The following is a 22,138-nucleotide window of genomic DNA, read 5'->3' as shown; positions in this document are numbered from 1 at the left end:
GATGAGCTCTGAAAGCGTCAGCAGGTTTTGTACAAACACAACTGATGGGTCTGATGGAATGTCCATGTATTATGGTCAGCTCTACCTGAAAGGAGTACCCTTGATGTCTGTATAATAGTAGTCATTTGTCATCACCAAAACCCGTTTCTAGATTGAAAAAAAAAAAGTCGTAGAGAAAAGAAAACATGGTTAGTCTGCTAGGTGAAGTTTTCAGAAATAAATAAAAATAAATGGACACACTATGATCAGGTTAACAGTACTACATGAATCTTGTTTGAGATAAGTAAAGACAAGAGAAAAATGATCTCAGCGAAAGATATTTACTCCAGATAGAGCTTTCAAAGCTAATTTTTCACAGTGGTTTGTTTTAAATTAAGCGGCAAGAATGTTTGAGAAAAATGTACCCCTTTGTCCACTGTCTTCTTCACCTCCATGGAAAACTTCCCGGTCTTTCTATTCACCATGGCATTTCTTAACTAAAACGATAAAAGAAAATTGGAGTTAGTTCTTCCCAGGGTTACCATACTGTCTTGGACACCTTCCACCCTCCAGCTTGGGAGCACATTTGGTGGCTTGTGTATGACAGAGCTGGGCTGTTTCCCCATTGACTCTTGGGGTACTTTTGCAGTAAGTCTGCATACTACACTCAGACCTCTGAAATGGGGCTTCAGAAGAATAAACACCCAACCGCTCTTGTCCAGGGGGAGAGAGGTTAACAACAATAAATAAATGACCATCAACTTCAATTTGGGGTCCTCGTGTAAACCTCTGGGCAACAATGACCAAAAAAGCCTGTACAATGTTGACAAATCCTGAGAGTCAGAGAACGGACCCCCAGCAAATGCTAAAACACTCAAGAAGCAAGGGGGGAAAAAAAAAAAAAAAAGAAGCAAGGGGGACGAATTACTTTTTCAAAAAGGGTATTGGTTTGTCATGGAGAAATCATTTTTCAAAACATAATCAAGTTAAAGATATTTTCCTACACAGTAGTTTTTTTGTTTTGTTTTGTTTTTTTTAAAAAGCCAACCATTTGGAAGACAGGGATTAGTTTTTCACAGCATGAATCATCTTCAAATACTCTCAGAAATCTGGGCCAGTGAAAGGCCTGATGGGCAGTGAATAGGGCGACCCTGTATTTGATTTTTGGAGGTCCCACCTGGGAATGGTGAGCCTCCCTCCCTTCCCCCACCCCTGGCTGATCTCTGCTAATTACTTGTGGCCCTTCCGTGAGTTCAGAGAAGGACAGCAGACACAGTGATGAAAGATGTGCCGTCATGGGCACCAATAGGAGACGACGGGAAAGCCATTTAATGAAATAGGAGCAAATGCTGACATGCCACAGCCTGTCAGGAAAGGCTCTTTCCCAGCCCCACGGCTTGTTTTTATTTTCTTATTTTTATTTTTTAATTCTTTCCCCTCTTTTTCTCCTTTGAGGAGCTTGAATAAGATCTGGCTGATAGAGAACTACAGTGCTTGCAAGCAACCTAAATTTGATGTGGGGTTGTCTAGATTTGGGTTCATATTCTCATCTTCTGTGAGAGAGGGTAAAAGCATAATTTTTAGCTGGAGGCATGTATAAAATAAAACATATATTTTACTCTAGATATTTTTTAACAACACATAATGGGCATTTCTGGAAATATTTTCCCATTTTAACTTTTGTGGTTTTGGATGGGGAGAGCTGGTCCTAATTAAGTCTACTTTCTAACTCTTAAGAACGGCTCGATTTATCTTTGACATGGTTTTCATTTTTCCTCTTTCTGGTGCCTGCCTAAAGCCATTTGGGACCTTCCCCTCTCACATTCCCCAGGCAAGTCAGAGATTAGGTAAGCTTCTCCATGCCTCAGTGCCACCCCACCCCCAACTCCCAGTAGCACAGAACAATCAGCGTCAGGACCCGGGAGGGTCCAAGGCCAGGGTCACTAATGCTTTCTGGAGGCAGATGCTTAGATGATTAGTCTAGTCTTTCCCTTTTCTTCAGTTATAATGGAAATAGATTACACTTATTGAACACTGAGGCAGGATAGCCCTGGAGTTCAGAAATGGACTCTGGGGCCAGAGGTTTATGATCTTGAACAAATCACTTACCCTCTCTGTGCCTCCGATTCTCTTCCTGCAAACTGGAACTAATGACAGCACAGACTGTCTCATAAAGTTGTAGTGGGAACTAGATGAGCTAATATGTAGAAGAGTGCCTGGTAAACCCTGAGCATTCAATAGATGTTACCTGTCCTGTATCATCATCCTCACCAGCATCATCATCATCTTCATTATCATCCTCCTCCCTTTTCTTTAATGTCAGACCCCTTTCAATAGCTCAAAATATTAGGATTCAAACTCCAGTTTGTTTGACACAGATATGACCTCACATCTTTTTTGGAAGTACACAGGGTCTATGTTATACATGTGGTCATTAAATTCAACAAGATCCTAGCTGCCAAGAGAAGTAGGATGGTCCTTCCAAGGACTTCTCTGCAGCTGGGCAGACTCAATGCTGCTTCTTCCTCAGCGGGCTCTGCTTGTCTGGTCTTTCCCAGATCTTGACCTAGAGTCTGCCCTCTGCTACTTACATGCAAACCCCACTGGTGGACACATGGGCATGTGGGATCTTGTGTAGCCTTCACAGAGATGCTTTGTATAGGTTCCAGAATTCTCTAATCAAGGGAGTGCAAATCCCTAGGAGAGAAATGGTGACTTGGGTTTTCCCAATCAAGCACGTTGGTAGTGAAGGAATTCATGTCTCAAATGTACCTTATTTCCAAGGAGACAAGAGACCGAAACCAAAGAGACAACCAAAGGCCAACAGGTGAAGAATAAGAGCAATGAACTTTCTGGAGGTGTGGGAACTCTGAAGGTAGACACTCAGAACCCAGTCCTGGGAATCAGATGAAGGTAAAGAACATGGCACAGGCTGGGAATCCGATGACAAAGGAAGAAAAGGGCAAGGAAACAGAAAGCATTTGTCAAATCATTGCTAGTAAAAGGAGATACCAGCTCATGGAAAATTAACTTGGGCACAGGTGATGATGACTAGACAACTGGGGTACAGATGAGCCAAGTAATAAATCTCTTCAAGTAACTTGCAAAGGAGAAGTGCGAGTGTCAGCCTAGTGTTAACTAGCAGAGGGCCTGCTTCCTGGATGCAGGGACTCCCAAGTATGAATGAGCATCAAGCTTGCCTCCCATATCAATTAAAATGTAAAAGATGAAAGGATGGAGAAGCATGTTGATGACGGGGTTCAAACCTTCTGGGAAAGAAAACAAAAAGATCCAGTGAAGTCAAAATAAAGCAGCTGACAAAGTGAAGAGGAAAGAGAAAGGAAAACAATGGAATGCACCATTTAAAGTTTCATGATACAGTTTAGCAACTGACATTCATTAATGAGAATGAGGGTTGATGATGCTGAGAATAATACTAATAACAGTTACCACTCAGAATGCTCACTGTGTCCATGCAACGATGTTGATGTTGACACTTTTCACTATAGTAGCACATTTAGTAGTCACAACAGCTCTGTGAGGTAGGTACTATTGCCATCATACTCATTTTACTGAGGAAAAAAAAGGAAATAAACCAAAATTGAGATGTAGAGAAGATAATTGCTTACCTGAGACCAACAGCCAGCAAATAGCAGAGGTGGGGTCTGAACCCAGGCAGGCTAATACCTGAACTGCATTCCTCAGGACTGTGCTAGCTTGCTTCTTGGTAGAAGCAGGTTGAAAGGGTAGGACATGTACATTAGGTGCAGTACAATTCAAAGACCCAGACGTGAATCCTGATGACAATGTTTAAAGAACAAGAAGATACAAAACTCTACCAGGTCACTGAGCTGACACAACGTCAGGTCACCGGCACCTGGGAAAAGAGAATGGATGAGGAAGTAACTTTTTATCAAACAGCAAAGTTACTCTATCGAACGGGGTTTAAAAAAGACTGAGTCCAGATGAAGAAGGAAATAGGTTAAATTTCTAAAACAGATATGACTCTTGCATTTTATAGGCAAGGAAAAAACTCAGAGATTTATGCTAGCTGAGACATCCAGGTTGCAGAGGATGTGAAGAGAAGAAAAGCAAGCAGCAAGAAGACTGTGATGCCAGACATATTTCTGAAAGCACGAGAACCCAGCCTGCAGGTTTCAAATGGTTCCCCTCAACATCCCTTTGGAAAGCAAGACAGAGGGAGGGATAGAAACACTGCTGACTCAATGATGAAGCTCAAGAAAGGACTCCAGACAAATCAGGGAGATGCAGGCAGAGAAACATAGCCTGGGCATGAAGAATCCATAGAGAAAGGGAAGAGCAAGTGTCCAGATAGGAACACCTGGGAAGTTAGGATTTAATTAAGGACAGTCTGCCTGCATTCACAAAAGGTGGCATGTCTAACAAATCTGATTTATTGAGGCAGGAACAAGAAGACTGACGGGGCTAAGTCGTGGGCATAAGGAAAGCCTTTGATACAGTCCCACAGGCTGAATCTGTGTAGGAAACAAGCATGTGTTACTGCAGTGTGGCCTGGAAAGGGGAAAGGCTGGGGCAGCCCTGGAAACAGGGCGGCCAACCAAGCAGGAGGAGAGTGGCTCTGCCAAGCCCTGGGCTGTCACCCTGACAGGTGAATTCTGGCCCTGACTGTGCAGCTGCCCGGCGAGGCTCGGCCAGGCTCCCATGAGGGAGACAGATCCCATTAATGGCACTGAGGAGGAGTCTGGATTAATCGGCTGCAGAAGAGACTAGAGCCTGGAAAGGGATGGTTTTAGCAGACTGCACAAAGCAGGCAGGGTGGCTGGCCCGTTTGCAAGTGGACCTACGGGTGGGAGCATTACAAAACTCCAAACGGGTACAAGGGCCCGTGCTCTCCGCGACCCTCTGGCGGCCAGGTGCCCCTCTGGTGGGACTCTCGGCTGGCTCCCAGGCAGCCTCCAGGTACAGAGGAGGGTACAATGGAGCTCCCTCCTCACCAGGCTTGAAAACAAATCACTTACCACATCATCGCGGTCCTCCCACTCCACCTCGGAAAGGTCAACACTACTGTAGTTAGGTTTCCTCCGCTTCTTCCCTTCTTCATACTGGCAGGAGGAGAAGAGAAAGAAAACAAATGACAAACAAAGAAAACATTTCCGTGAGATCACTGGCCAGGGCAACCTTCACCATCTGAAGTCGTGGTTCACGCCTGAGGACTATGAGTGGGGGGTACTGGTGAGAAGCCTAGCAGCGGGGGCGGTCCTGGGGTTTCCATGGCAGGAAAACCAAACCCAGTCACCTGTAAACATTTGCTCCCAGCTAGGGGGAGTATACAAGCCAATTCTTTTCTCCCTATGAATTTACCTAGCGGACTCCTTACCTCTAAACATGCCAGATGCAAAGCAAAGCTTTTCCCCTCCTTGGACATCCTATGTGTGGAATGCAACCTTCCTCCTCGACTCCAACGCTTTTAAAGCCCACCCCTTCAAGACACAGGAAAGGGCATCTTACATAGTTTACAAAAAATCTAGTTATATCCCTCTGTGTTTTATAGTTCTCCCATCCCTACCTCCTGCCTCATACCTACCTCATACTCCTTGGCCAGGAAACAAAAGTACTGATCTCCACATTTGGGCTCAACATACTGGTAACATTTCACAGACACACAGAATCTTCTACTTGCTATCACACTGGCCACAGCAGTGCTGAGCTAAGCCCAGCTACTTTACCTGGAGTACATGTGGGTATTGGGAATCACTATCAGATTTAATGGCCATTAGGGCATTTCTCTGGAAAAGCTGATGAGTGCATTAATAACAGAGAAAGTGGTTTTAGTTTTTTTCCCCCTAAATCACTGGCGTTAGTCACCTGGAAAGCCTACATTTTATCAACTGGACAGTCCTGCGTCTGGATGTTCCTGTATCTAGGGCCTTTAATGCTGTGTTTATAATGTAGGAAAGTCTGCCCTCTGCTGCAGGCTCAGGATAAGCAACCCCTTTGCCAGTTCATAAGACATGGCTGATGGCATATTGGAAAAAATACATATGTATGTATAGTTTTTTTCTCTTTTCCTTTTATTTCTAAATTAGTCATCTTCTGATTTGATTCGTAGGATTCTAAGTGAGACGCAGCATCACTCTAGGTGTTTTAAGAACCCCAATCCACAGGTTACCATTTTGGACACTGCTCGGCGACTATGGAGACAGGTGCTGAAGGCACATGGTGTGAAAGAGAAAAATCACTGCTGGTGTACTGAACCAAACAGGTCCAAACTGGCCCCCAGTGGAATCTAGGGGAGAGTGGCCAGACAGGGTAGATCTCCCGTCACTGTGAGGCCAAACAGGGCCCAGTGGTTTTCCTGCCGTCTTGTCTTCCCTCAGGGCTGCATTTCAGGAACCCTGAGATGTCCTTGGAGAGCACCCACCCTCACCACTCAGGAAGGCTGCCTTGCCTTGAAGGGGCAGTGGGCTCTGACCACCTTGGTCCACTGCCCTTCCACTCCCTTCTCTCAGGTTTCCAATTAACAGACAGTCACGGTCAGTTTTATGACATCAGATCCACTCCAGATGAAGGGGAAGCGAAGTGGTTCCCTCAGAAGCCGCTGTAAACGATAGCGGATTCACAGTTGGATCCTGTTATGGAAAGTTCGCTGTGCATAGAAGCTTTGGTCCTTGAGAGAGTCAGGCTGGGGCTGAGCCTGTGGGACAGGAAAGAAGTCAGCAGGGTTGTCACCCTCTTCTCAAGGTGAGGAGGTGTGATGGGGGAGGGGCACATGATGCTGAGAAGCCCACTTGTCCCCCGAAGAGCTGGAGTTGGACATTCTTGGACCTCTGTTATCTGTGCTAATGGCCCCCAAGTCCCATATTGGTAAGAACCATTCCTGGGAGCCACTAGGCACCCCAGAAGTTCCTACGGCCCAGCTTCTGACCATTAAAGGCAGAACTTTCACAGTTTCTTGGATAGCCTAATGCTACGTATATACTGTCTTTTGGAGGAAGTTCTTCCATTGGTCACTTCAAAATGCTCCTTTATTCACTTATTCAACATACATTTATTGGACACCTAGCAAGCACAAGGTCCTAAGGAGATACGTAAAGTCAATTAAACGGTGCTTCGTTCTTTCCCAAGGACTTGTTTGTGGTTTATCACTCTTAATTCTGCCTATCTACAGTCAATTTATTGCCCATGATGCCTGTAGCAAGTTAAATATCAAACTAAACAGCAAGTTAAATAAGATCACAGAGCCAGTATGGAGGAGGACACCCCGACCTACCCACAGCCCCTGACCAAATTTTCATGGCTAAGCCTCATGTCATTTCAACCGCTGCTGAAGAAATTAAAAAAGACCCCCAAGGTCCTTCATCCTCAGAGAAGGTGTCCCCCTGTCTTTGTTAAAAGAGGAGAGCACAGTGGTTCTGCCACTTACTGGGCACGTGACACTGAGCAAGGCACCCAGCTGCTCCAAGCTTCCTTTTTCTCAACTGCAAAATTGAGAAATACCTCCATAGTCAAGGTAGGTTGAGACAATTAACTAGGTACTGTATGTAAAATGGCAAACACATTCCCGGCACAGCATGGAATAAACCCTTAATATGCATGTAGCTAATGTGAGTCCTGAAAAAGTCATAACCTTCTTGATGAAGACACAGGCTCATTGTATACAATTGGCTACTATGTCATTTCCTTGACATGAAGGAGATCCATTCAATAATTTGTTGGGTCACTGTTGCGCAAGCCATAGGGAGGCAGAAGATGTTTGCTGAAGATGATGGTGCCAGACAGTCACACACATATGCCTCCTCTTGGTACGTAAGATACTTTGTAGTAAACATCAGGTTGGGACTCAAGACTCTCCTGGCAGAAAACTTCATAACTGTGCTAAAGAGCCCAAGTCCTTTTAGATGACACGTGGCAAAAGTGGAATCCACAGAGATAGATCCCTTGACTTTTGACCATTCCTAGATATCTTCCTTCATTGTTGGTAATAACCACTCAAGAAATTCAGTACACTGCACTATTGGTATTCAAGAAACTGGCAGAGATTAGAGAGTGAGGGGAAGGAAGATTTCCCAGCACATCGGTCTGTAAGTCACCATATTCCAGTAAGTCTCTAATTTAACTGTATTGAAAGAAACAGACGGGACTGGGGATACCCCCTCTGGAACTCTACTTTAGGAATGCCCCTCTACGATGTCTGCTTAACCAGTGAAATAGGTATGAAATACTTTCTACTTGGGTCTTTATTAATGAGTGAGCTCCTTTAAAATATAAACAGTAGTGTTGCAGAGTGACTACTCTGAGTAAGAGAAGAAAAACTCAGTAGGCTGTTGCACAGATAAAACAGGTCAAGGACAATGCGTAAACTCCAGCATGAAGACCCTAAATCCACCTAATCTTTTCTCCCATTAAGAAAACTTACTAGATGGCTAGAGACTAGACCTCCACTCGGAAGACACCTGGGCTGTGGACCACCACTACCCAACCCCCACATTTTCCAGGGTAATCACCTTGGCTTTCCTACAGGGAATCCCCTTGGACCCCACACTCAGTAAATATAGTTCTAGCGAAGGCAAGACCATCCTGGTTCAGAAGGAAGCCAGTGACCTGAGTATGTGAGGGACACCCACAACTCTCCAGGACACAGTGATTGGTTCAGGATTGGGGACGTAACTCATACCAACCCAAATGAGACTCAGTCTGGTATGCTTTCCTGGATTTATCCAGAAAAAGTAGCTCTCCATCTACTAGCATCACTAAGGCAGTAGGATGTGAACTTGAGCTCCTCATGGCCATCTCTGCCACTACTTGGAGAGAGTCTTCCTGAGAATGAAACCAGTGCGGAGAAGGCAGAGAAAGTACATGAAGAGAGTCCTGAAAGCACCGTGTGTGTCCCTGGATCAAGCTGTGCCTGAAATCTTTATACCCTTGGGTGTTTCACGTACCAACACATTCTCTCCACATTACCCACCTTCCCTTTTTAAAGATTTTTTTAAAGCTGGCTTGGGTTTCAAGTGTAAGTATTCATCAGAGTTCCAACTTGTATATATTTAGTATCTTTACTTTTTTCTTTTTAAATGAACCATTTTTAAAATACATTTTAAGTGAAGTATTCACAAACTCCGGTACTTTAATGATTATTTAGAAACAAGTGATTTGCAAAATACCTCACTGCTAATCAAGATAGTCCACTGTGTTTGAGCATGGCTTATCCTCTGTACCTGCTTTCCCCCTGGGAGGACATAGGTGTGGCCACAGTGTCAGAGAGTGACAGAAAAAGAACTAAACCCTCAAACCTCTGACTCCCAGGTCAGATCGCCCCTCTCCCATGGGATCTGGACTGGGACGAATCCCAGGTCCCCCAGCCCCACTCCCTCTTCCCCTTCGTGAGGATCTCGTTACTGGGGCTGAGGCATCGGATATGGCATTTGTTAGTGTATCTATAAACTGTAACTTCCTTTGAAAATATGATTAACGAATTGCAAACGGTTTCCAAAGGTTTATAAACAGATACTTTGAGAGCCACGGGTAGGTTTGTAGTTTTTGGTGCCTGTTTTATGAAAAAAATATGTGGGGGAGAATTTAATAAGGAAAGATATTCTGTGCTATGAAATACTTTGAGGTGGAGTTTCAAATAAAGGCCAGATGTGGTGAACACACAAACCAGCCTGTGGCCTAGGAGGATGGGGCAAGAAGGACACCTATCTGAGGAGCCAAAAGAACCATCGGGGGTCTGCCGTAAGTGCCAAAACCTTTCTGGCAGTGTTTAATTGTCTGGATGTGAGTGCCCCTTTGTGTTACCTACAGACTGATTGTGGAAGCAGAATGGGATGGGCTAAGGTGATGGCCATGTTCATGTGGGTTTGAACAAAACAAAAATGCCTTTGCTTTCTCTGTGTTCCTTTGGGAAGGACTAAAGGAAGTCAGCTACACACATCCATGCAGCCTCTGTGAAACAAATATTACGTGTGCTAATAATTGATAAACTGTACGTGCTGTTCCATGCTGCCAACAGGAAGGAAGGAGTTGGGGGTGGGAGGCCCACAACTGGAGAGGAAGAGGCCTTGCCCAAAGCCAGTGCCATCTGGAGAAGGGGTGTGGCCAGGGGCTGGGAGCCAGCCTTTGTCTGGGCAGATGTTTCTCTTGGGAGGCAGTCACGGTCCTCAGCTGGTGAATACCTTCACCACCTCCTCCGAGGCCCCGAGTCTCCTCTTGTCTCAGAGGCTGAAGTGGCCATTTCAGGAGAAGGAAGGGAGGCACATCTTCTTTCCTCCATGTACAAAAGAGGAGGACCTAATGGCCACTGGGCTCTTCATCCCTTCACTCTTTCATTCAATCATTTGTCCATACGCATATCCAAAAATACTGTTGGACACCGATTATCAGGCCTTGAGCAAGGCCCAGGTGAGCCTCGGGAAAGCATGGAGAAGCTGTTTGAGAAGGATCATCTTCCGCCCTCCAATTCAGATCACGATTCACCAGGCCAGTTAGGAGAGCAGGGAAAAGCCAGGGCCCCAGAGGGAAACTCTGGTTCAAATCAGGTCTATACCTACAGGCTGTGTGCCCAGGGCTCACCTGCACTTCTCTGAGCCTGCCTTGCTCCTCTGCAGGATGGAGGTAAGAGCACTCAGCTCACAGGGCCGCCACGAGGAGCAAATGGGCACAGAAGTGGTTGAGCAAAGCAGACGTCCTGACAAACAGGGCTGGGGCAACCTGCCACCCAGACAGCGCGAGCAAGCGCTGATGTTGCCCCGACTGATGAGACAGGGCAGTGCACGACAGCATGCTCATGCCTAGAGACGACGTTCATGGCGTAAAATGGTTCTTAACAGTACAGCTGTTTATTAATACTTCTAGTCCTTCAAAGAGGCAGTTCAGCTTGGCTCGGGGGCCCATTCTTCTCAAAGTCAAAGGGAAGGGTCTCAAACAAGGACGTGGTCCCAAGGCCAGGCGGCCAGATGGGCCTGTGACAGACTGATGGTCTCTTCCCCTAGAATTTGCAAATCAAGGTCTCTGTCACAGCATGTCCTGCCCCAGAGGAGATGGCCATAGGGAAAGGGAGTCTCAGTGGTATCAGCCCCTGCTCTACTGGCTATGGTCTAAATGGTTTAAGCGTTTACAGTTTTTTAAGATCCTCCCCACCCCGGTTATACATGTAACAACTGCTCATTTTAGAAAATTTGAAAAATAATGAAAAGTGCAAGAAATGGAAAAAATATTGCCCTCGCTACCACAACCCAGGGATCGCCACCCGACATTCTGCTATCTTTCCCAAAGGGCAAGTATTTTGAAGCGGTTACTGTTTTCAGTTTTCTAAGCTCATTGTTTCTCCAGCAAGGAATTTATAAAATGTAGCAACCAATCTGTTCTGCTTTCCAACTGACTGCTTTAAAAAAAAAAAAAGCAAATTTGTTTTTTTTCTGCTGGCTAGCTTCCCCCTCAACTCCCTATCATTCTTCTTGAAGAGGGTATTTCTTGTGCCAGGCACGGTGCTAAGCGCTGTGTGTGTATCTCCTGCAATTCTCACAACTCCAAGAGAGGAGTATTTCTTCACAGACGGGAAAGACGCAGAACCCAGGGATGTCGGTCACACAGTGGCATGGCTAGCAGGCACTGGAGTCTGATTCCTTCCTTCTGCCTGCTTTCTGAGCCTCCAGTCTTCACCACCCTCTGCACTGCCTCCCTTAGCTGGTCCCTTCTCATAATTCACTAACTCAGGGCAATCGCTGATAGCACTTCAAGTAGCCAGCATGTTAATGGTGGCAGAACCGCCTTGGAAACCAAATCCCACCAGCCATTCATGTCTCTGTTAACAGCCAACTCACTGGGGCTGCCTTGAAACTAACCTTGATGGCCAGGGGTGCAAGAATCAGCTTCAGGTTAAGAACAAGTACAATACTGAGTGAGTACAGTAAGCTAAGGATCATGCCACATGTCTAACATACAATATCGTATTTACACGATGCCCAGTAACCAACATCCAACTCAAGGCCTCAGAGAAGCCTGGTAGTACCTGATGGTATCACTGATAAAGGATTTCCAGCAAAAGTGTGACCCTCTGGTTGTGTGACCCCACCACAGCTCAGATAAGCACATGGTTGGATGTCATAGGCACTATGGCAGGAGAGAAATTCTGATGAATCTGTATTCAGAGCTGAAATCCTTTGCGTTCATGGGAAGATGAGACGCCCAGATACACCAGAGGGAAACAGGGCCACGAGGGTGTGTATAAAGGCAGTCAGAAGGTGGGAGAGAGGCAACAAGGGCATGCCGAGACAACAAGCTTTTCCCTTTTTCTAAAAGGCACTGTGCTCTTATTAATGAATGTTTTTAAGTGTCTCGAAGACGAAAAGTTCTACATGCTCTCCTAGTGTGATTACAAAATCCTTTTGATTGCTGTAAAACTATAACAGCTCTGGTGGGTTTTTTTTTAAAACAACAATTAACTGGCCACTTTGAAAATCCGAATGACCTTTATCTTAAACAGTGTCCTCTGAGTCGCTGGAAATGAGTCACACACGCTGTGAGTGGGGAGGAGGTGGCCAGCCCCACCACCATCGTTTTTGCAGGTCAAATGTGGTTTACTACACAGAGGTTGGATTTAAATTCTCCTCAAAAAGCCAGTCTGTCTTGTAATAGCAAGCTAGTCATAAACATGAACATCACGCTGAGTGACTGGGCTGGGAAGAACTTGCTGCACTAGCAAAGGGACAGGGGACGGGGACTCTGATGGGACAGGAGAGAGGCACCTTCAGACCTGCTGACTCAGGTACAAGAGTGATGCTAAGGAAAGACCGCCTCTCCACAGAGAAGAAAGAAGAGGGTACATGAAGGCTACATACAAAATAAAAATGCATGTGGGCGCCTGGGAGACAGCTACTCTAATAGGTTAGAACACTTTTGAGACAGAATGCTCTTCAAAGCTTCCTGGGCAAGGGTTAGACGCAAGACAGCATTCAGAATGAATTTCAAAGTTTCAAAAAGTTGCATCAAATTCTTTAGCATGGAAATGTGCCATGTTCCAAAGCTGATTTGACAGAAAGATTTCAGAGACCACTTGAGTCATTAGGAGATAATATCTAGGGTAAAAAGAGGACCTTTATAATTTGAGAGTATGTCTGTGACCTTTGACAAGCCACTTTTTTTTTTTTTTTTTTGCATTTACAGAACTTTATCTGGTATTATTCCTTTGAGAAGTTAATTATATATCAAAAGACCCTTGGGTATGTGGAACCTGTCAGACCATTTTGAACACGGGGTACAATTAGGCACCACAAATTGATTCCAGTTTTTTTTTTTTTTTAATTTTTATTTATTTATTTATTTATTTATGGCTGTGTTGGGTCTTCGTTTCTGTGCGAGGGCTTTCTCTAGTTGTGGCAAGCGGGGGCCACTCTTCATCGCAGTGCGCGGGCCTCTCACTATTGTGGCCTCTCTTGTTGTGGAGCACAGGCTCCAGACGCGCAGGCTCAGTAATTGTGGCTCACGGGCCTAGCTGCTTTGCGGCATGTGGGATCTTCCCAGAGCAGGGCTCGAACCCGTGTCGCCTGCATTGGCAGGCAGACTCTCAACCACTGCGCCGCCAGGGAAGCCCTGATTCCAGTTTTGAAATGGCAAAGACAATGAATTTCCTTATTCACTCAAGTAAAATCACAAATTAGTATCAACCTGCACTGTAACACAGTAATGTGTCAGCCTTCAAATGATGCTGCAGCTAACTATTCACTGTAGGGTGAGTTCTCTGTGGCGCTGGCTTTTCTCCTGCCCTCAGTAACATTCCCAGTGCCTCTGCCCAGCTCAATCACTGGGAAAAGGACTCTAGTCTCATCCCTCGTTGGAGGGATGGCAGTCGGAACAGAGAGATCTCTCAACTTCAAGGTCCTTGTGCTTACGGACATGAAGGGCAGGAAGCTGGCAATGATTTTGCAAGTGAAGTAAATAGAGGGATGCAGAAAAGAAGGAAAGGAACCATTCCTTCCAAGCCAGCTGCCATAACCCTAGACTCAGGTGTATGCCTTATGCCAGTAATGGTATCATCCTGCATCACACTGCTGAGCCTTCATCACCCGTGCATGCATGAGTGTATGTGTGCAATTTTGGGAGCTGCTTGGCAGGATAGCTTTATTTTGTTTTGCTTTTTTCCTGATAAAATTTTTAAAGATACTTGTGAAGGAGGAAAAGACATGTAGAGATCCATCTTTGTGGCCACCTCTTCCATGGAAGTTTCTCTGATCCTCCCAGCTAGAGTCTCTTTCCCTTCTTACTCAAGGTAGCCCTCATTCTCCACTCCCCTAAGGACACAGGGCTTTGCAGCATAAACATGCATGTGGCTATTTTTCCCATTGACCTGATCTCTGCTCTAGCCATGTCCTGACCACCAAACACAATGGTCACATCAACCATTGGTCCATCCAGACCTCTGGACTGGTGACTGGGCAAAATGTTTAGTTTTGATTTTTTTAATATATGATTCTCAATTCTACTGATATATCTTTAAAAAAGTGTTTCTGAATGCATGCTGGTCTGAATAAGCCCAAGAGACTTCTGATATCATTCATAACTTATAGGAAAACCAAAGGTCCCCTGCAAGGCTGACTGAGTTCTCTTATATTTGCCTGTGACAATGGAGATATGGGCAAAGGCTGGAACAGGTGAGTATAATAAAGAAAGAGGCCAGTGGGCCAGGCAAAGTAGCCAGGCTCATCAAACTATCACATTCATTGCTTCTACTAAGTGTCTCCTAGAATTGAATTGCATCTCTCCATCCCTCTTGCCATCAGCTTAGTGTTGGCCACCATGATACTGGTGTTGATGAGGCCGCATGTCTCCTAAGCACCCATGCCTGGACTCCACCCTCCAATCCATTTTCCCAAGTCCAGCCAGGGGGATTCTTCTGCAACCCTACTCAGATTACACATCACCACTCAGTCTGAAATCCCTGTTACTTCTCATAGGATGATGTCCAATGTTCCCGAATGCCACAAATCCCCATCACCCTGCCTCTGCTTGCTGCTCTGGCCTCTCACCACTTCCTGCCTCTCACCCCATACTCCCCAGCTAGACTGCGCTGACTGCTAGAAGGGTCATTGTCATTCTTGCCATCAGGTCTCTGCACATGCCACTCCATCTGCTCCCAACACCCTTCAACCCAACTCAGAGTCAAGCGGCCACTCAGCACTCAGCCAAGACATCAGCTTCTCTGGGAAGTCTGCACTGGCCTGTCCCCAGTCAGTTCAGGTCCTTCCTGTATCCTCTTCAGCGTCCCGTGGTAGCTCTATCTCCATGACTAACACACAGTACTGCAAAGTCATTGCTTCCTTGCCCATCTCCTCCACTATGTCCCAAGCACCTTTGGGAAAGAGGCTACTTCTTGATCAGCATTGAACCTACATTGCCAAGAGAGTGCCTGGCAAAGAGTAGTTTCTTCATGAATATTTGATGAATGAGTAAACAGAGTGAATGAACAAATTAGGATGGGTCCTTACTTAATAAGTACACGTTATAACACCAATCACACGCCTGGCCTATTCTAGGCATTTCGTGAACATGAACCCACTTAATCCTCATAACAATCCCACGCAGTAGGCACTATTTTTGTCCTCATTTTTCAGTGGAGGAAACTGACTAGAAGGAGGTTGAGTAACTTGTCCAAGGTCACACAGCTGATAGTAGCAGAGCTGAGGGTGACCCTAGACATGTGGCCTCAGAGACTGTTCTGCTCCATGGAGAAACATGTACTGGTGAACCTCCCGTAGGTGGACCTGAGTTTGCTGCCCGGTGCCTGCCTAAGATGTGCCCTTCAAGGACACAGCAAGGGGATCATGGCAAAGTGACCTGTAGTCATCATCAACCAGCTGCCTAGACTTCCACCTTGAGCAGAGCTGAGTTTCAAATTATTAACTCTCAAAGGAATCTTTCCATGAAATATATATGAATGTACTATTTATACTTATATTTGAACCTGGATGAAATAGGCATCAGTTAAGGGCATCCAACCCATAGCACTCTCAAACCTGCTGCTGTACTGGGAGTCAGACAAATGTCTTTACCTGTCCCAGTCACACGTAAACCCTCTTCCTGGAGTGTAGCTAGAGACTTAGAAACTCCAGAGGAGGCTTTTTGGGGGAGAGTGGGGGGAGAAGCAGGCATCTGGGAGAATTAGAAAATTTTAACTGATTCTACTACCCAGGATACATTTCTGAAATCCTTACGTTTCTTCACTGGGGAGAGGTAACAGCACCCCTTGATGCCTGTCAGCTTCTGAATGTCCCAGATACTCTCCACAGGATTTTTTCTCCTCTTTCCTCTGTTTATCCTTCCCAATCCCAAGAAATTAAGCTTAGCTCACTGGGCACGTCTTTCTACTTGGGCACATTTCTGCCAAGCAGGGTCCTTGTCTACTTACATCTGCCTTGAGCATTCCTTAGCAGAAGGGTTCTTGGGCTTTTGATTTAATTTGGAGTGTCTGTATGTGTGTATGTGTGTTCCTTTTAGATGATGTTCTAGATTTGTTTCCTGCAGAGTCTGGCCACCACTCTGCATGGGGTGAATTGCGTGCATTTATCTGTGGGACTTTGGTTTTGTAGTCATTGGGTCCAAAAAGAGGCCATTGTGACAATGATAAATGCCCCTTGACTTGCTCCTCAGGTGGTCTCAGTCCTTCCAGGGAGAGACAGGCACACAAAGCATCGAATTTCAGACCTGAACCCAGAGATCCCTGGGGTGAGGCTCGCAGGCCAGCCTGTCATTTGGGATTTCTGGCCCTGGCCAGCTGGGGCACAAAAGCACTCCATCCTATGAAATCCCCAGCCACAAACCAAAGAAATGCCAGCTACTGGGGGGGCGGGGGGGGAGGGTGGTCACCCGGGTCCTGTCCCAAAGAGAAAGGGGCAAGTGAGGCTGAGAAAAGCTTTCAGCAAAAGCCCTGCCTGGCTTAGGCAAACTGCTTTCTGGCCTCAATATCCCAAATCCATTCGTGATTCCCTTTGCTATGAAATATCCATGGATAATGTGGAAATGGCACCTGGGAGGTGTTCAGAAATACATGTGGCCTGTCACCTGATTACAAAAGTTGAGTGAAGATCATAGTGGTTTGGGCACCTCCTTAATGAAGGGCAACGGTCAGTTCAGGGGTGTGGTGGGGATTAAAAGATTGTGCCCTAAAGCCCACGTTCTCAACCTTTTTATTTGCATTCTTTGCGTCTTATCATTTAGGATTATGTAAAAATGACAGCTGCTTATAATTATTTGGAGGTTTGAGTTGCAATAATTAAAAACATCTGCCTTTATCTTACCGCTACCAGACTTAACCCCTCGAGGTTGGGTCTATTGAACTTCAAAGAGGGAAGCAAAAAATAAAAGAAAACTCCACACATTACTAACAAATTTCTAGTGATTCATTTAAATGTATAACCAGTTATTCCAACAGCCTTCAAATCTTTAATTATCTCTTAAATATATATAATTTGGGACTGCTAATTAGATAGCAATTTAATGCTCTCATGGGGATTCAGATGCACTGTCTTTCTAAAATGTAAACTCACAGAGGAATCATCATTGGCATTCAAATGACTGAATTCTTCAGTTATTCAAATGAGGGTGGGCGTTTACACTGTTGAATCATTTGAATATTCTGCTGTCAGCCCCAGCTGTAGGTTTTACAGGGGTCCTCAATACACTGAGGGTGAGGCTAGATTTCTCCCAACTCTCTGGAGAGAAACAAGTCCAGCTCCTCCTCGAGGAAACCTAACCTCAGTCTCACAGGCCAGTCTGGCCTCTTCTTAGATGAAGATGGCTCTGTTTTCCTATTTTAAGGAGGAACAACCTTTCCTGGAATTCATAGTTATGAAAGCTTTAATGCTTGCTTCCCAGCATTCTTCATGCTGGTCTGCCTGCTATTGTCTGGGCAGTTAACATTTTAATTAATAACTCTCCCTACAACAGGCTGCTGCAGATGGAGGAGGTGAGGTTTTCACTTTGCCTTGAGCGTCTACTTCCTGTGTATTCCTACCCCCGTTGAGATGGTCCTTTAAATTATATAAAGATGTGCATCACATGGAGAAAAGCAATTGATCAATTAGATGACATTGGACAATGATGGAAGCCAGCTCTCGCATCTCAGTCTCACAATGTGGCTAGGCTTTGCATTCCTGAGCCCAGGCTAGTAGCTAGCAGCTGAGGCTCATTTCCCCCACAAGGGGAAGGAGGTGCAGACAAATCTATAGGAATTTTTAACAGATCATTATTCAACACATTGCCTGTAATTACATTTTGATGAGCCTTTTATTGCTAATTCATCATCCAAGATGGGGCACTCTAGATATGAAATTAATCTAGTAAAACAAAGGTCAGAGTGTGTCCAGTGAAAAGAAAAGCTTTGTCCTCATCAAATCCTTTTGCCAAACAATAAAGCAGCAGAGAATCCTATCTCTAAACCATATTTCCTTAAAGTGCCTTCTCCATTATTAACAGCATAAAGCTAACACTCCCTGGTGCTTCTCAGCGCAAGCAGGCCAATGTGAGGTGAATACACATGCAGCGCCCTGAAATAGAAATGGGAAATGTGCCTGACACCGTCACTTTAAAGCTAAGGTATGTACGCACACAGAACTGTATTTGAAGCTCTAGTCTAGAGCAATCAATTTTTGCAGAGACATATCAGTCCACTGGTGTCTTGGCTTGAGTCCCCTCTGAAGCAGACCCTAAGACCAGGATTCAAGGGCAAGGTTTTTACTTGGGATGGGTTCCCAGGAAATGCCTGTAGAGACATGGCAAAGTGACTCAGAGACAGAGATGATGGGCAGGCAGCCAACACAAGTTGCATCATCGAGCATGTTAGCGCTGTGGGCACCCCAAGCTGAATCCCACTGCAGGGGTCTGGGAGCCAGTGTGGAGTAGGAGTGTGGTACAGGTGTGGAGCCCACCTGGGAGGTGGGAGTGCTCACCAGTCTTTGGTGGAAGGATGCTAATTCCCTGGCACATCTCGTCGGCTGCATGCAGGAGAGGAGTGAACTCCAGAAGTCAGAGAAAGTCTTCACTAGGGTTTTGGCAGCCGCAAGCTAGGCTGGCCCCCACGGAGGTGAGGGCCGAGGGGACATGGGTGGGGCATCCACAGAACTACTCCACTAAGCATGTTCTCCAATAGGAATTTATCAATAAAACCTCACGGCACTTTCCCTTGTCCTTTGGAAGTCTGTCCTAAATCTACCCAGATTGCATACACAACATCTTAAATCTCCCCATGCCTCAGGCTCTTTGCATACTCGGTTCCCTCAGCCTGAATTAGTCTCCACTCTCTTGGCACAGCAATTTCTTCTCCCCCTCAGGGCTACAAGGCTCAGCTTAAAATGTCATCCCTAACAAGGGTTCTCCTTGACCATCCAAATAAAGGTAGGGCATGTCCCTACTTTTTTTTCTCAGGTCTTTGTTTCCTTTGGAGAGGTTATCCAAAATGTGTAATACTTTTTATTTGCTTACTTATGAGATTAAAAAAGACATATCTTCTCCATGACCAAATGAAGGAGGAATTATGTCTGTCTTATTACTTGATCCCCAGCATCTAAAAGAGTGCCTGGCACAGGAGAGGTGTTCGATAAATACATGCCAGATGAGGGAAGGAGCAGTCGGAGGGAAGGTGGGCTACAGCAACACAAGGAGGAGCAAGCTACACATCTAGGTGTCTGAAGAGCCTTTGGTTGCTCCCTAATGTGCCGGACTGGATCACCAACTGTGAACTGAAGCTTACAGGATGCAGACTAACTCCCTGCAGACTTCTCTAGCCGCCCCTTCCACAGCTAGACACCAAGTCCTTTTATAAATTCTCCTTCTTGTCAGTATTCCCACCCTGGTACTTAATAATATACTGTGTCATTGTGTAATCAATCTCCTATACATGGGCCTTCTCTCCCGTTTATTTATTATTCCACTTCATCTGCTAGGTATCTCTCCAGGCCCTGGATATGCAAGGGTGAATAAAATGCTATCTGATTAGTGTCTTCAGGTTGCTTGCAGTGCAGTGAGGGGACAGATGTGTCAAGGGATTTCTATAATGTCGTGTGGAGCCTAAACTCAAAGGCCTGTGCAAGAAGCCTGGTGGGATGAAGGGGTAGGGTGGTGTGGAGAGGAAAGTTTTGCAGGGTGGGAGTGGGAGAGAGGGAGGCAGTAGACAGCAGGGGTCAGAGCCACACCCAGCAATGGTTCCCAGACTTGGGGATTTCACAACTATATCAACCAGGCTGCTCTGGTTGTAAGCAACGGATACCAATTCTGTATCACTTGAGTAAAAGAGGAATTTACTAGAAGTGTATATGGAAGCTCTCTGCTCCTACCACAATGAGAGATTAACGAATTAATTAATATGAATGAACAAATAAATAAAGGACCTGATAGAGGGCCTTTTGCTCTTTTCTTTTCCTTCCTTATTTCCTTCCTTCCTTCCTCTCTCTTTCCTTTTCTTTTAATTCTTCCTCTTTCCTTTCTTCTTTTTCCTTTCTTTATTGGCATACTAAGGACTTGAGAAGAACAAACCTTCCATGTATTCTTACCTTCGTATCAGTCAGGGACCCAGCAGGAAGCACATGGCATAGTCAAGCTGGCTAATTAAGGAAGGTTTAATAAAGAGGCTATTGGAACAGTGGGGTAGGGTGTAGGAAACTATAAGAAATGGTGCAGTATCCTGAAGCCAGAAGCAGTGAGGACCTTCTCTTCCACTCTGCATGAAGAGACAGAGGAAGGAGCAGTCACAGGAGCCCACAGAGAAAAGGAGGCTAACGTGGCTTTAGATTGGGTGCAGCCAGTCCCAGAGGACACAGGGCTGAATATACAACCCCACCCCACTCCCCTCTCTCCATTTCTTCTGAGTGTGTGTCCCCCCACTAGCTAAACTCCATCCATAGCCGAGAGCAAAGGAGCCACCCTGAGTGCCATGCAGGTGGTGTGCGGGGGCAGAGAGCAGAGGCAAAAAGGAAAACTGTCCACAGGAGCCAAGGGAAGTCCTCTAGCCCAACTCTCATTTTATAAAAGAACCTTATAACACTGCTTCAAATTAAGGAAGTTTGTTCAATTGAATAGGTTTAACTTTATGAAAAATGACACTGTTCATAGTTGTCTTTTTTTTTCTGTGAAGATTGAGCCAAATTTGCTTTCTGACTGACAGAGTCCTTGGCCTAGGCATCAGTTAATCTCTCTAAAATAAGCGCTAATGCACAGGATGCTGTGAGGACTTAAAGAGGCAAAACATACAAAGGGGGTAGGCACAGACCCTGGTTCTTGACACTCTAAGTAACAACTGCATTGTCACTGTTAGTCCCCTCTCTGCTAAACCCCATCTATGCCCTATGTGTCCATGTACACACCCAGCCACAGAACTTGGGGACCAAGAGGTTGTTGAGTTCTTGAGGTTTGCAGAACAGAAAGCCAGGCACCCCTCTAATCTGCTTAATTCTGAAGCTCACGAGGTGTAAGCATTCCCTGCTCAGGGCTGCAATGCTTCCAATCAAGTGTCCAGACCCAGGCAGTTCCAACCGTTGCCCTCAACAATTTCATCAAGTGGAAAGCACGCAAGGCTCTGTTTTCTCCTTTGCCAAATGATGTATTTCAAAAAGAACAGGCTCGCTACGTGGGGGTCACGCAGTCTTGTTTATTTTTTCTCCGAGCACACACTCCTCTGAGCAGACACACTTACTAAGCATCTGTTCATTCTTTCTTTTAAACTAAATGGGATGGATTCAGACCTGGCGTTAAGAGGAGTCTCCTGGGCTGTGTTTTGAGAATGTGCTCAGGGACCAGGCACATTGCGGTGCCCGCGCGCCACCTACTGGCCGGTCTCGTTCAGTTCACAGCAGTCTGAACAGAGAGTGGGCTGAGATGGGATTCCTGCCTTTGGGAGCCATAGAAAGGACTATAAATGAGGCTAGGTCCCTACCCACTATACCACGACAGGCTGGGGCCAGCATAATGCATGGTTCTGAGACCAGAGAGAAAAGTCGTGCCTGGTCCAGCCTGAGGACAGAGATCCCGGGAAGCGTGTGGGACCCCCCACTGAGTAGGAAGAAATGGCCTCCAAAGTGGACTGTGGATGCAGTTGGTGTGCATATCACCTCCTCTGGGAAGCCCTCCAGCATCTCAGGGCACCCTTTCTCAAGAAAAGCAGATGCTTCCCCTGCAGGCACATAGCTCTTCTTGG

General features: G+C 45.7%; 1 protein-coding gene across 1 annotated transcript in view; it reads right to left on the bottom strand.

The window, feature by feature from the left end:
• Positions 1-22,138, bottom strand: part of CACNA2D3 (calcium voltage-gated channel auxiliary subunit alpha2delta 3) — a 791,777-nt gene that overhangs the window by 174,718 nt on the left and 594,921 nt on the right. Inside the window, exons 18-20 of the mRNA XM_061195439.1 lie at positions 4,980-5,063; positions 405-476; positions 86-147 (exon numbers count right to left, since the gene is read on the bottom strand). Of these exons, the coding sequence (XP_061051422.1) occupies positions 86-147; positions 405-476; positions 4,980-5,063 (218 nt within the window). The remainder of the gene's footprint in view (positions 1-85; positions 148-404; positions 477-4,979; positions 5,064-22,138) is intronic.

The sequence above is a fragment of the Eubalaena glacialis genome, chromosome 7, assembly GCF_028564815.1.
Source record: "Eubalaena glacialis isolate mEubGla1 chromosome 7, mEubGla1.1.hap2.+ XY, whole genome shotgun sequence".
Classification (NCBI taxonomy): domain Eukaryota; kingdom Metazoa; phylum Chordata; class Mammalia; order Artiodactyla; family Balaenidae; genus Eubalaena; species Eubalaena glacialis.
The sequence above is the reverse complement of the archived record's forward strand: the minus strand, read 5'-3'. Positions and strand labels throughout refer to the sequence as shown.